This window comes from Notamacropus eugenii, chromosome 5, assembly GCF_028372415.1.
Source record: "Notamacropus eugenii isolate mMacEug1 chromosome 5, mMacEug1.pri_v2, whole genome shotgun sequence".
Lineage (NCBI taxonomy): Eukaryota > Metazoa > Chordata > Mammalia > Diprotodontia > Macropodidae > Notamacropus > Notamacropus eugenii.
In genome coordinates this window covers 345,264,220-345,280,201 of record NC_092876.1, presented here as the reverse complement: position 1 = coordinate 345,280,201, position 15,982 = coordinate 345,264,220, and the positions used below count along the sequence as shown (strand labels likewise).

Below are 15,982 nucleotides of genomic sequence, written 5' to 3'. Positions count from 1 at the left end.
GTTGAGTCATTAACCTGAAAGAGACTTTACTTCATTGGGTCCAAGGTCACTAAATCTCATTCAGATGAAGAAAATCAATGGACAACCACCAAGATTGATGTCTTCTGTTAATTACAATAGGCCAGTAGCCACAGGATCAACTCCCCTCCCCCCTTGCTCTGAAAGTCATAGCTAGTAAATGTTTATTGGGGTCCTTCTGTATGCTGAACGCTTTTAAGGTCTGGGGAAAATACCAAGTTTAGATAAGGTGCAATTTTTGCCCTAAGGGAGCTTATCATCTTGGAAGGGGTTAAGATGCCAGCACAGATTCATGATACCATGACAAATAAATTAAAGAGTTGTCAAACAAAAGAGATCAAAGAGGGACCATTGCTATTGACTCAGGGAAGAGGCGTCAGGGAAGACTTCATGGAGGTGTTGGCATTGAGTTGGACTTTAAAAGGATGGGTAGAAATTCAACTGGTTGAGGGAGGGGGAAAGAGAAAATAAAAGACCAATGTATCTCCCAGAGGCACCTAGGTCTAACATCAACAAGTCAAATAAAAAGTCATTTACTAAGTGCCTACCATTTACCTCACTTACCTTTGGTGTGGTAGGCACTGTAAAGGACATGACAAGAATCAATTTAAACAATCAAACTAGCAAGCAGAGCATTATTCTGCCTCCCTTCCCCATTTTCAACCTCCCTACCTTCTTCTTTAGAAGACAAAAAAGGAACAAGAGTCAAGGACAGTGCCATCACCATCACCACCACCATCACCATCATCTTCACTGTTAGCATTTACACAGCACTTTAATGTCTGCAAAGTGCTTTATAAATTTGTCTCATTTGATCACCACAACAACACTGGGAGAGTAGGTGCTATTGGTATCCCCATTTTACAGAAGAGGAAACTGAGGCAGACAGAGGTTAAGTGACTTGCACAGGGTCACACAAGCAGTAAGTGTCTGATGTTTAGTAAGTGTCCCATCTTCCCTGCTCCCAGTACAGAACTCTATCCACTGCACCACCTGGTTGCTGTGGACCCTTGGAGAAGCAGGGGAGTTTGACTACCCAAAACTCCAGAGAGCAGTGATAAGAGTCCCATGATCTGGTCTAGATAGTCTCCTAAGACAAGACCTGGCATTTTCATGTCCCCAGCATTTCCAGAAAATGGCTAGACTTTAATTCTTAGTGTGCAGGACTTTGTTTTTGCTCCAAGACCCTTCCCCCTTCACTTGGTTCAGCATTGGTCTCCTTGGTTCTCTACTGCACTCTATTAAGTAAGAGGCTTACTGTGATAATAAGGAGGTCGGAAAGTGTGATCAGCAACTCCCCAGCGAGGTGGGAAGATGACAAAATCAGCAATGGCCACTCCGGGACGAGCCGACTTAGCCGTCAACACAGTGAAAATGGATGGATCCTGTGAAAATCATAAGGAGAATTGCCAGCTTTGGTAAGATAGTAATTCAACCAAATGCCTGCTCTTCTCTTGCTGTATGTATCTTTTGGTTATAGTTCACAATTTTTCTTGGATGTTCCAAGTTTTCTGATTAAGGCAGGCATCCTGTCACCACTGGGATTACCCTAAAATGTCTAGACCTCTTGGCCTAAGTACAGATATGATTAGGCCTCTCTGGATTTTCTCCCTACTATATTCTGTAGCAAGGTGCATTAACACCATGTGAGTGAAGCATAAGCTGATTTTCATCCCACTGAGGTTGTGTCTTATAGAACATATGGTACATTATATCCCACTGAGCTGAGAACCCAGTGTTCCTATGCCCTGCAAAATAAGGACATGAAAACTGTAAGTTAGATAGCTAGGGAGAGCTGATAGCACAAAGGATTAGTCCAGAGGCTTGGGTGAGAAAAAATAAAATTAAAACCATATTGAAATTTTGCATAGATGAAATAATTTCTCTCTGAGGATTCCTGAATATATCCCAGCTCTCTTCAGAGAGGCATGTCTGAGGAGTGTTGTATTATTTGTTTTCCTTCCATTTCTTTCTCTAGTCCACAGATTCTGAACCTGAAGTCTGTGAACTTTAAAAAAGTTTTTTAAAAATAATTTTATTTCAATGTACTCAATAGGAATGTAAGTGTAGATCCTATATAGAACTATATGCTGTCTTGGGGAGGGAGGTGGGTGGTAGGGGGTGGCAGGGGGAAAAAAATCTAAGTTTTATGGTAGTGGTTGTAGAACATTAAAAATACATAAAATGAATATATATATATATATATATATATACATTTAAAAAAATTCTATTTCAGTGTAATTGGCTTTTGTTTGTAATCCTACATACTTTAATTTGTAGATTTAAAAACATTATTCTGAGGAGTCCCTAGACTTCCTCAGGGTGCCAAAGAGGTCCAGAACATTAAAAAGTTAGAAATTGAGGGATGGAGCCAAGATGGCAGAGCAGAAAGACTGACCTGCTCTAGTTTTCCCCCCATGGTCCATGAAATACCTGTAAAAAATGACTCTAAACAAATTTTAGAAGAGTAGAAGCCACAAAATGACAGAGTGAAAGAGATTTCCAGCCCAAGACAGCCTGGAAGGCTAATAGGAACTGTCTATTGCACTGGGCTCAGAGCAGAGTGCAGCACATCCTGGGCCACATAGCAGGGACAGGACTAGAGCCAAATGCCAAAGACAGCTTCAAAGGTCAGTAAGAAAGCTCTTTCTCTTGGATGAGAAGGGAGTAAAGTCCTTCCCCAGCCCTAGCCCCAGAGTGGCAGCAGCCACTGCAGCAGCAGTGTCCACTTTTGAGCCCTCAGCCTAAAGATCCTGGGGGAACTGAGCAGTCAATATGGGTCTCAGTCCTGAGTGGCGGTCCCGCAATGAGGAGGAGCACTGACATGGTGGAACTGGTGGAGGCTCTGGAGAGGGAATCCTGGGCAGAAAAGAGTGTTTGTGGTTGCTCATAGACCAGAGGGAAGGCCAGACAAGGAGGAAACTCTTCTCCCTTGACTGTTCTACCTTGGAAGAACTGAGAACTGAGAACTTACAGGTCCATAGAGTATACCCTACTCTTGACAAAGGACTCAAAAGACAAGTAACTGGCTGGGAAAATGCCCAAAAAAAGGGAAAAAATAAGAACAGAGAAGGTAACTTTCTGGGTGAAAAGGTATTTTTTTCCATCCTTTTGGATGAGGAAGAACAAAGCATACAATCAGAGGAAGACATCAAAGTCAAGGCTTCTACATACAAAACCTCTAAAAAAAAAATGCAATCGTCTCAGGTCATGGAAGAGCTCAAAAAAGGATTTTGAAAATCAAGTAAGAGAGGTGGAGGAAAAACTGGGAAGAGAAATGAAAGCAATGCCAGGAAATCATGAAAAGTGAGTCAACAGCTTGCTAAAGGAGACCCCCCCAAAAAAATGCTGAAGAAAATAACTCCTTTAAAAATAGACTCACGCAAATGGCAAAAGAGGTCCAAAAAGCCAAAGAGAAGAAGAATGCCTTAAAAAGCAGAATGCGCCAAATGGAAAAAGTGGTCCAAAAGCTCACTGAAGAAAATAGTTCTTTAAAAATTAGAATGGAGCAGATAGAAGTTAATGACTTTATGAGAAACCAAGAAATTATAAAACAAAACCAAAAGAATGAAAAAATAGAAGGCAATGTGAAATATCTCTTTGGAAAAATGACTGACCTGGAAAATAGATCCAGGAGAGATAATTCAAAAATTATTGGTCTACCTGAAAACTATGATCACAAAAAGAACCTAGACATCATCTTTCAAGAAATTATCAAGGAAAAATGCCCTGATATTCTAGAACCAGAGGGTAAAAAAGAAATGGAAAGAATTCACTGATCACCTCCTGAAGGAAATCCCAAAAGGAAAATTCCTAGGAATACTGTAGCCAAATTCCAGAGTTCCCAGGTCAAGGAGAAAATATTACAAGCAGCCAGAAAGAAACAATTCAAGTATTGTGGAAATACAATCAGGATAACACAGGATTTAGCAGCTTCTGCACTAAGGGATTGAAGGACTTGGAATATGATATTCCAGAGGCCAAAGGAGCTAGGATTAAAACCAAGAATCACCTACCCAGAAAACCTGAGTATAGTACTTCAGTGAGAAAAAGTGGAATTTCAGTGAAATAGAGGATTTCCAAGCATTCTTGTTGAAAAGAGCAGAGATGAATATAAAATTTGACTTTCAAACACAAGAATCAAGAGAAACATGAAAAGGTAAACAGGAAAGAGAAGCCTTAAGGAACTCATTAAAGTTGAACTGTTTACATTCCTACTTGGAAAGATGTCATTTGTAACTCATGAAATCTTTTTCAGTATTAGGGTAATTAGAGGGAATATACATACACACACATGTGCACATGTATATATGTGTGCATGTGTGTATGTATATATGTGTGTGTATATATACATATATATGTAGACGTGTATGGATATAGATGTATATGTATATTATATATGTGCAGGCTTATATTTGTACATGGGTGTATGTGTATATGTATATGTGTGTATATATATATGTGCGTGTATATGTATATATATACATACGTAGACAGAAGGCACAGGGTGAGCTGAATATGAAGGGAGAATATCTAAAAAAAATAAAATTTACTATTGAATGGAATGTACTAGGAGTAAGAGGAAGGGAGAGATAGAATGTAGCAAATCATCTCACATAAAAGAGGGAAGAAAGAGCTTTTATAATGGAGGGGAAGAGGGGGGAAATGAAAGGAAATAAGTGAGCCTTACTCTCAAGGCTCTCAAGTGAGCCTTGGTTTAAGGATGGAATAACACACACTCAACTGGATATGGAAATCTGCTTTACCCTGCAGGAAGTCAAGGGGGAAGGAGATAGGAGAGGGAAGATGATAGAAGGAACAACAAATTAGGGAAAGGGCTAATCAGAAGAAAATATTATTGTGGGAGGACAGGTCAAAGGAAAGAATGGAATAAATGGAGGGCAGGATAGGACAGAGGATAATGTGGTTAGCCTTTTACAACATAACTATGATGGAAGTGCTTTGCATTGTTACACATGTATGACCTATATTGAATTGTTTGTTATCTCAATGAGGGTGGGTGGGGAGGGAGGAAGGGAGAGAATATGGAACTCATAGATTTAATGATGAATGCAAAAACTGTTTTAGCATGCAACTGGAAATTAAGATATATAGGCAAAGGAGTATAGCAATATATTTTGTCCTACAGGAAAATAGAGGGGAAGGGGAATGGAAGAAGGAGGGGTAACAGAAGGGAGGATAGACTGGAGGAAGGGGTAGATGGAGTGCATGCTGTCCTGGGATGAGGGGATGGGGAGAAAATTTTGAATTCAAATTCTTGTGGAAGTGAACGTTGAGAACTAATAAATAAATAAATTCTATATTTAAAAAAAGAAAACTAGGAAGCAACTGGACAGAAATTAGGTTTAGATCAGTATGTTATATACAAAAATAAGTTCAAGTAGATACATGAAATGGTCTCATCACTAAGAGATTAGAAGAAAATAGAGGCATATATGTTTTTTAAAAGAAAAAAGTTAGGAATCCCTGATCTGTCCTTAAAATGTATTTCTGATCCCAAGTTACAGATTCATGGTAGAGGTAGGCCAAAGGAGTTTATGGTCTTCTAGGGAAAGCACTACTCAAGGATGAGATTAAGAGATATATGTATACTGAAAAGGAAACGTTGTTGTTTTTGTCCTTCATCGTTGAAGAGGACCATGACATCAAGATGATGACAGGACTTGTAGTTGACTTTGTTTTGAGTGAGGGAGGACTGTGCAAGGTCACCAACCTCACTTTCTTCTCTTGAGCCATCTAGGTCTACTGGCCAGATACTCATTAGGATGACCAGAGATGGCCCAGGATGCAACGTGAGACCCTGGCCCTTTCTGAAAGGAAAACATAAGGCAAGAGGGAAAGAGAGGAAGAAAGAAAGAGAGAAAGGTTCAAATAATGATAAAAGAGTTTGACCTCTTTGAACCACAAAGGATCTAGGTAAGTGCAGAATAATGAGGTGATTTCAGAATTAACCAAAATGTCATTTCTTAGCCTTGTGAAAGGAGAGGTAGGTAGTGTAGGAGAGAGAGTGCTGGGCCTGGAGTCATAGAGACCTGAGTTCAAATCCAGCCTCACACAATTAATAGCTGTGTGACCCTGGACAAGTCACTTCACCCTGTTTGCCTCAGTTTCCTCATATGTAAACTGAGCCAGAGAAGGAAATGGTAAATCACTCCAGTATCTTTGCTAAGAAAACCACAAATGGGATTCACAGTCAGACATCACTGTGAAAGCTAAAATTTCATAGGATCATGGCACCTAGAGTTGTATAGGCTCTTAGAGGTCATTTAGTCCAAATCCCTTATTTTACAAAGGAGGAAACTGAAACCCAGAAGTGAGGAAGTGATTGGCTCAGGACACAGAATCTCAATTTAAACATTGGTCCTTAGACCTGAAATCTAGTACTATTTCCACTACATATGGAAATCTATTAAAGGAAAAAGTACTGAGACTCAAAGTCTATTCAGCGTTTTAGGATCCTCTTTTTAAAGGTTGCTATTATTTGTTCTTTTTCCCCTTGGCATTTTTTAAGGGTTACTCTTTCTCAGACTGGTACTTGGGTATCTCAGTGATAAACTGAATTAGCTCAAATCAATTATTCTATCTGTCCTCCCATCTTTAATTATCTCTCTGTATTGTAGATTGTTAATCTAGGATGAACTAGACAACAAATCTCATTACTGCAGTAATGAATCAGTAACTCCTCACCCTTTGGAATTCTCAGATATTTTTTGAGTTTTCTCAGTTCTATTTTTTAATTTAATTTTTATTTATTTAATAATTTATTTATTATATATGTATATAATATGTAATATAATATGCACCTCACATTATTTATTTATTTTATATTAATTTTATATTTATATAAATAATTTTATATTATTTATTTGATTGTTAAATGATTTATTTAAATAATTTCATTTTATTTATTTTTTATTTTAGTATATTTTTTATAGTTTTCTTAGTACTATGGTTATTTGAGTCTCCCCCCCCTCAACATTAGACTAAAACCTCTAAGTGAAGGCACAGACTAAATATTATTTCTTTTTTGTATCCCTCCAACGCCTAACAGTGATGACAGATACACTGTAGGAGTTTAATAAATGTTTATAGAAAGAAGAAGGAAGGGAGGGAGGAAGGGAAGAAGGAAGGAAGGAAGAAAGGAAGGAAGGAAGGAAGGAAGGAAGGAAGGAAGGAAGGAAGGAAGGAAGGAAGGAAGGAAGGAAGGAAGGAAGGAAGGAAGGAAGGAAGGAAGGAAAGATTATGGAGATGTAACCTTGTATTGGCTACCCTTGAGACCTAGATCAATGACATTCAACAATTTCAATTCAACAAGGATTTATTATGTTTACTGTATAAGACATGCTCAGTACTGCTGATACAAAGACAAAAAAAAAAAATCTCTGTCTTGAAAATGTTTATATTATGGACTCTAGATCATTGGAGCTATAAGGAAACTTAGAGATCACTGACTTCCAGCATCCTCACTTTATAGATCATAAAAGTGGTTTAAAGAAGTGCAACATTTTGTTTTTTCGATTCAGTGAGATTTGACCTTATTTTTGTGAAATATATCCCAAAATTCATGCTCTAGAATTTTCTTTGGAACTTCCATTAATCCAAGTCTTAAATTCTGTGGACATCTTATATTGCAGCTAAATAGACTTTGATCCTTTTGCATTGCAAGAGCATATCCAGAAGAAAATATTTTCCTCTAAAAGAAAAGCACCCCCTCTCTACTCCTCCACCCCTACTCCGACCCCTTCACCCCAACCCCTCCACCCCACTCCCAAAGATAGCTTCCATTTTAGGACCTACCGCATGATCAAAGGCAACACTGTTGATGACCATAAAGTTCTCCAGGTTGTATTTATAGGGGATGTAGTTTCCATGCCATGCAACAACATTGAACGGAGAAACATCCTGCTCAGTAAGTAAACAGAGATTTAGCACAAAGCTATGCAGCTAGAGGAAAGCATAGGTACTATATCCTATTCTGTAGCCTGCCCATCTTCTTGCTTACCTTTCTTCCTTGTTCTTTCTTTTCTCTTCCCTTTATCTCTCTCCCTCTTTCTCCTATTCATATTTTGTTTCAGTAACAGTTATTATCAATAACAAATGTATATGATACTTTATGGTTTATAAAAATTAAGTAATTTGTCATGGGATCACACAACAAATAAGTGTCTGAAGTGAGATTTGAACCCAGGTCTTTCCAATGCAAGTCTTGCACAAAGGATAATGGACAAGTCAAATAGGTTGGGGTGTAAGGGGGTCCAGTTTGATACTAGCAATACCTCGAACATGAAAAATGGCATAAACTCCTCAAGATATAGTTGACCAAATAAGTAGATGTAATAAGGACAAGGCATTTTAAATGGGAAACTCAATTACTGCTCTTGTGCACCCCAAATTCTTTGTCAGTTTGGGTAGATTTTTGCAATCTTCCCAAGGAGGATCTAAGTGGGGGGAAGTCTATGAAAAAAAAACACGGACACTTTTTTTTTATTATTTGGTATGAGAGATGGCTCGATGGGGAAGGGACAGGAGAGGATATTTTGGGAAATGAAGGTGATATAAAAATTAAAAAGATATTAATCATTTTTAAAGGAAAGGCATGGACAAGAATTGTACATTATGAGATGGCACAGATGAGTTGAAGTCTGTACTAGTGGAGGGTGTACCTATACCTATGAGAACATGGATCTATTGAAATCTAAAACCAAAGACCAAACCTTGATTCAGGGAAAATCATTGCTATCATCCTTTCCGCTTCTTCTACCCACTTACTGAATGCCTACTATGTGTTTACCACTGTGCCAAATGTTAAGGCACTATACTAGGTACCAGGGATACAAATACAAAGACAAAATGAACAGATGATGCCATATTTGTTTGAACCAACTTCTGAATTTGTATTTAGGAATTGTCTTTCAGATCTTTCAGTACATTTTTTTGAATGTCAGAATGATGTCATATCTTTGTTTTTCCAAGATAGATTTGATTTTTGGCAGTGGCCAAAAAAAGTCCATTCAGAGCCAAATCTGATGAATGAAATAGCTAATCATATTAAGTAATACCATTTTGATTTAAAAAGCGAAATGTGACTAAAATACATCAGCGTTTTACACATTGTTTACATTTTGGTTGGAGAAGACAGATGATGAAACACATTCCTTGTGGTAGCGAAGTGATATTTATAGGTGCTAGGTGTTTCATATGCCATCAAAAGGAGATGTTAATTTGTTTTTCTCTGTTATCAATGAAAGTTATATGATAGTAGAGGAAAAGTTATTAGGGAATGCCCAAATATAAAAAACATCAATCAAACATTTTGAAATGAATTATTACCCCCCAAAATGGCATAGAAGTGATGAGACTGTGTTTTACGTGTTTTAAAAATGGATTCTGAAAGAAAGTTCCAGCGAGGCATTTCAAAAATGATCTATGTAATGGCAGCTTCATTGGAACCCATATATCAATTTCTGAAATGACTTATTTGAAGAAGACAATTCTTACTATCCTCTAAAAGGCTAGGTGGTACAGGGATAGAGTGCAAGGCCTGGAATCAGGAAGACTCATCTTCCTGAGTGCAAATCTGGCCTCAGATACTTACTACCTATGTGATCCTGGGCAGGTAAACACTTAACCCTGTTTGCCTCAGTTTCCTCATCTGGAAAGTGAGCTGAAAAAGGAAATGGCAAACCACTCCAGTATCTCTGCCAAGAAAACCCCATTTGTATCACAAAGAGTTGGACACAACGGAGCAACAAATTCTTATCTGGATAGAAACTCAGGCCTTCTGGGATAGGGGACAAAAAACTAGTCATTGCCTTATAGTTATAGTTTGTTTAGTATTTCATCACCTGTAATTTAAAGAGTTAAATTTCATGGGACCACTATAAATTACATATGCTTTGAGAGGGAAGAGACCAATGAAGATAGGATGTTTGATGAAGGAAGTTGGACTGGGAAGGACAATCTGTTAAGATATACAAGGGGAAAAGGAATGTATTTTAAGCAAAGAGAAAAAGAGCAAAGACAAAGAAAAGAAATAATAATGAGTACAGTTTATTTAACATATGGTGGATAGTGATGCTATTCCAATCATGGTGGAGGCGCACTTTGAGCTGTGGATATAAGAAGCTGCAAGTTGTATTCAATAGCCCTAACAAAGGTATTAGCGTCTGTCCTACTCTTTAAGGTTGGATGCATTCACTATTTATTCTCTCTCTCTAGTCTCTCTAAAGGCAGTTTCTCTGTCTTTAGGTATAAGATAAAACCAGGCAAGCCTCTGAGTTGGTGTTTCTAAATTGGGTCTTATACTGTGGGACTTGAGTTGATTGTGTTAGAAGCCAGGTGAAGCTTCTTGGTGGAGAGATACTGAGTATCTGAGGAGTCTTCCTACCTGGCTCACTTCTCCTGGGTATTTTTGCATTCCTCTGGGTTGTAGGGATCTCTGAGAAAGTTGTTGTTATTAGGCTATGCAGGCACAGAATATGCAAAAGAACTGTATTGTAATGACTGTTGTCACAAGGGAACTCTTGAATATTGAAAGAAGCTTGGAGAAGAAATTTCACATACACACACACACACACACATTGTATCTTAGAATATTCTAATTCAAGTCAATTAAACAAGCATTTATTAAGTACTTACTGTATTCCAGGCACTATGCTTTAACTAAAGGGTTATCACAGACTCTTTAAGAGTTTGAAGGGGAAGCTAAGTGACACAATGAATATGGTGCAAGGTCTAAAGTCAGGAAGACTTGAGGTCAAATCTGCCTCAGACATTTCCTAGTCTCATCTGTAAAATGGGGATAAGATTAGTACCTACCTTCCAGAATTACTATGAGGATCAAATGAGATAATTGTAAAGTGCTTAGCAGTTCCTGGCACATAATAAAAGCCATATAAATGTTACCTATTGCTAATATTTATGCATTATAAAATATATCTGTATAATATATATTATAAAATATAGCCCCTTGATGGGTCTTGTAAGTCATTACTGACTAAGAGTCTTCCCTCATAGCATCACCAACAAGTACAGTTATCCCGACCACATTTTGGGGATTAGGGGAGCTGCATTCCCCACTATCTGGGAAAATTCACATAAAATTTTTTGACCCTCATTTCATACCAGAGAAGAAGACTGAATTCTTTTCTTTTTTGTTTATGAGGTCTTTACACTATCTTATTGTAAAATGTGGATTAAGTATTTGATCATAGGCTGTAAATAGGTCAATGTTAAGTAAAAATACCCTTTCTGTAACATCTGCTGGCCTTCACATATTGTCTGTGGCTTCTGCAAAACTCCCCCAAAATTCCCATTTAATTTTTTATATTGACCCATGATATATCAAAGCTATGCTGGGGGAAAATCATGATGCGGAAGGGATAATTGTAGTCATCCATCCACACTACTTGATGTCTAGAGGTGAAGAACCTGCTACTCTATCTCACTTTGTAACATTTCTAATTATCAGTAAAATTTCCTCCTTACATTAATCTTACATCTACCTCAATTCAAACTTCTATCCATTGTCTCCAGTTTTGTTTCCAGTGCTTCAAATTTAAATCTAGACAGGAGACCTAAATCTTTTTTTTTTAAAAGAAGTCTGAGCAAAGTATTTTCAAAGGTATTCCCTAAGCTATCTCCTGCAAACAGAAAAAAAAAATCATTTGGATGTCAGGAATGTTTACCCAGAGACGATAGTTTGGGGCTTTGGTGCCAAGTACAAGCATTTATTGTCTATAGGAGTCTCTTGAGAAGGGAGGCCTAGGTAGCTAGAATTGCTTCAATTTGGGGAAAGAACCAGGCATAGCCAGGCATGAGAGGAAGTGAGATACAGTAAAAAGAGTTCCAAATTTGGAAACAGAAGCCTTAGAAACCAAGGCCTCAGCAGCTGTGTGGCCAGGGGCAAGTTTTCAGACTTTTTCTGCTTGGCTACAGAGGTCATAATTAATGTCAAATGGGTAGATAGATATTACAGAGGTCAATTCCAGCTCAGTATGAGGAGAATTTCTGTATTAGAGCTGTCCCAACAAAGGAATGGACTGCCTTGAGGAGTAGAGTTTACTACAGACCTTTTAGCAGAGGGTTGGGTGACCCCTCATGGAGGCATTAGAAACCAGATACATGATTTAGGAAGGGATTGGATTAGATGACCCTGAAATCCTGTTTGGTTCATCCGTGATTTTTAAGGCAATCCAATTAGACAATAAGGGGAGGTCATTGGTAATTTTGGAGGATGTCACTTTGATAGTTATTAAAATTAGGAAGCATGTGGGATTAGGAGAGAATGGATAATGAGAAAACTAAGGTGTTTATTCCAGAAGTTTAGCAGTAAAAGGAAATACAGAACCTGGATAATAGCAAGAAACAAAGTATTGTGTCAAGCAATGCTGTTTTTTAATTGAGGTGGAGGGGATGGTGTCTCGGCTTGCCTGAAGGAGACATTGTAGACAGCGAAACGTAAAGGATGCTGGGTGGGGGAGAGGGGCTAAGTAGGAACACAGTCACTCTGAGTGGGGAAGGGATGTTATCTAGAGGCCAGGTAGAATGTTAGCTTTGGAGAGGAGATGTATCTTCCTCTGAGTCCAGAGATAAGGGTGTAGGTGTAGTGGTAGAGATGTAGACAGAGGTAAATGTAAAGCTCTTACTGGTTGACTTCAGGCTTCTTAGTGACTTAGGCAGCAAGGTCATCTGTTGGGAGATGGAATGGGGACTGGGGCTCATGAGGTGAGAAGTTCTGGAAAAGCCCAGCATCCTCCTAAAGCCCTGAGATTGTAGAGTCATCTTAAATCATGGCCTTCCAGAGAAGTTCTGTGGTCTGGAAGGATGGGGATCTGAGGGGCCTTTAATGGCAACTCTGAGCCTCTTTTGTCACTGCCTCAGGAAAGAGCAATCTTTGTCTTCTTTTTGTGGTAATCACAAGATCAAAGAATGTTAAGATAGCAAAGCTAGATAAGAGCTCAGAAGTCATCTAATACCTCATTTAGAGACAGCTCAGAAGTGCAGTGGATAAGAGTGCTGAACCTACAGTCAGGAAGACCTGAGTTCAAATTTGGCTTCAGATACTTTTTTACCTACGTCATCCTAGGTAAGTCATTTAAACTTTGTGCCTCGGTTTCCTCAGTTGTAATGAGTATAATAACACCTACCTCCCAGGGATGTGAAGGTCAAATGAGAAGTTTGTTCCCTGGCACATAGTAGACATTTAATAAATCCTTTTGCTCCATACATGGGAAAAGTAAGGCCTATAAAGGTAAAATGGCTTGTCCAGGGCCACACAGTTATTCCATGGCATCTGAGACCCAATTTTTGGTCTTCTGACTCCATATCCTATGCCCTTTCCTCCCTACTACTACTAACATGTTAGAGCAGAGAGCCAGAGTGGCTTCCAAAGAGAATAAACAAGAGGAGAGGAGATAACCTGGAGGTACAGAGCAAAGATTAAAAATTTCTCCATGTCCAGGAACCACCTCTGTTCCCTATTACCTGTGTTACCCTGAGTTAATTTCTCTGGGTTTTAGTGTCTGTAGATTAATGGGATTGGACCAGATGATCTCTGATGTCCCTTCTTTCTATAAAACTAGAATCTTATGATCTTCATGGGCATCTAGGCGGCACAATGGATAGAGCGCTAGGCTTAGAATCAGGAAGACTCACCTTCCTGAGTTCAAATTTGGCCTTAGACACTTACTAGCTGAGTCACCCTGGGTAGGTCACTTAATTCTGCTTGCCTCAGTTTCCTCATCTGTAAAATGATCTGGAGAAGGAAATGGCAAACCACTCCTGTACCTTTGTCAAGGATACCTTGGGGTCACAAACAGTGAGATACAACTGAAATGTCTCAATCAGTCCTAAAAATCTCAGAATTCTCTCTCCCATACTGTCCAGGTCTAACCACCTGTCAAGTGCTCTCAGACTTTCAGAAGAGATTCTGTCCCCCTTATCTTCACTGCTTAAAATCTTCCCCAGTCTTCAAGGCTCGATGAGATGACATCTCCTCCATGAAGCCTTCCTTGGTTCTTCCTAGCTGAAAGCAATCTTTCCTTCCACAAACTCCTCTTCTAGATCTTTTGATCTTACATATTCTGCACTGCATCACAGTTATTTGTCTGTATCTCTATTTCCTTACTAGATTTTAAGCTCCTTCAGGTCATTAACTTAAGCTTTATTTCATTTTTCTACCTTCCTCCCCACTGTCTAACACAGTGCTTGGAACTTGGCAGGCAGCTAAAGAATGCTGACTTTGCTTCGAGAAGAGATAATGAATCCCACCCGTCATGGTAGTGACGACATCTCAAGCCTCCCTCAGAGGGGGAGCCCTAACCACTCACAGAGTGGGTACAGAGCTTTGAGGTTTAAAAAGTGCTTTCCTTACAACAACCCTATGAGGTATGTGGCTCAAGTATGATGATCTCCATTTTACAAAGGGAGGACCCTGAGATCCAAAGAGGTGGTGATCGGCCTATAGTCACGCAGCTAGGGTTAGAATCAAGACTTAAATTCAGGTCTCCTGAATCCAAGTCCAGTGATCTTCTTACTACAACATGCTGTCATTCCTCCCCCTACCCAAACCCCCACCCATATCCATTTTCTGTCATTTAGCCCAGTTAAGTTTGAAGCAAGGAAAAGTCACCAGGGAATGGATGCCTCATAAGTTGTGTGTCAGCCAAGCATGCCTTATTTAGACATTCCTTAAAGATGGGGGCAGGATTTTGTACTCTAAATTCTCTCTCTCTCTCTCTCTCTCTCTCTCTCTCTCTCTCTCTCTCTTTCTCTCCTCTTTCTCCTCCTTCTTCCTCTCTCCACCTGTCTCCATATCTATTCCTGTCTCTCTCCCTTCTCTGTCTGTCTCTCTTTGTAGGTCTCTATCTCTCCATCTCTCTGTCTTTTTCTACCTCCCTCCCTTCTTCCTCCTTTCTTTTTATTTCTATCTCTCACAGAGTGTTTTGGTTTCTAAATTAAAAATTGTTTGTGAAAATCTCTGCCACTGTCCCTGCTGACCTAAGAAGAGAAGTGATTTTTCACTACATCACTCAGGATAGGATAATTCACCTCTAGAGATTGGATGGGCTGGTGGAATTGACATAATTGATCTGTGGTTGATGAGGAGTTGGAGGTAGAGTAAGTGGAGAGCAGTGGAAACTATACACACTGCTCTCTTCCTGCCTGAGTTTTTTCCTCACAAGGAGTAGTTTACCACGACAGCTCTGAGTTCTACAGCTAGATGTCCTCTCTAAAATGTTGGGGGGCCAACTCATGAAATACGTCAGAGATATTGTGGGAGAGTGAGTTTAGTAGCACTGCTATCGGAGATCCTGACCGACTCCTGGCCACATCACCTACTCACTGAGGAGCTTTGGCTAAGTCATTTACTTGTCAGAACTTCAGTTTCCTTGTCTGTAAAATGGAGATAGTAACGTCCATGCTGTCTGTCTTGCAGGTACACTATAAAGATCAAGTGAACCAATGCCTTTTGTAAACTTGTTTTTGTAAACATTTGCTAAGCAAATGCAAGTGGCTTTGAATCTTGCCTCAGTCTCATCCTAGCTGTATAAAAAGTTCCTCAAGCTCTCAGAGCCTCAGCTTTCTCATATGTCAAATGAGGATAATAATATTTGCTCTGCCGACTTTACGGAGTTGTTGTGAAAATGCTTTGCAAACATTAAAGCCATCGAACTGCTATTATATATTGTTGTTACTTGTATTATTACATTTATTTATTATTAATGTAAGCATATATATGTGTCTAGACCTGTGTTTATTTTAAGTATATTACATACTAATTAAATGTTAATATAGCACATATGACTGGATATATATATAGAGAGAGATAGAGCTATAGATATGTAGATTAAGGAGAAGCAGAGATAGAAGTATGATAGATGTAAATATAGACAGAGACGGACATGTAGAGAAATGACAGATTTAGAAATCAATATAGAGA

General features: G+C 38.9%; 1 protein-coding gene across 2 annotated transcripts in view; it reads right to left on the bottom strand.

Moving 5' to 3' along the window:
• HGD (homogentisate 1,2-dioxygenase) overlaps window positions 1-15,982 on the bottom strand; it is a 101,680-nt gene that overhangs the window by 12,788 nt on the left and 72,910 nt on the right. For both annotated transcript variants that reach the window (XM_072613893.1, XM_072613892.1), the window contains 2 exons: window positions 7,837-7,941; window positions 1,277-1,403 (listed from right to left, as the gene is read on the bottom strand). In XM_072613893.1, coding sequence (XP_072469994.1) covers window positions 1,277-1,403; window positions 7,837-7,941 — 232 coding nt within the window. The remainder of the gene's footprint in view (window positions 1-1,276; window positions 1,404-7,836; window positions 7,942-15,982) is intronic.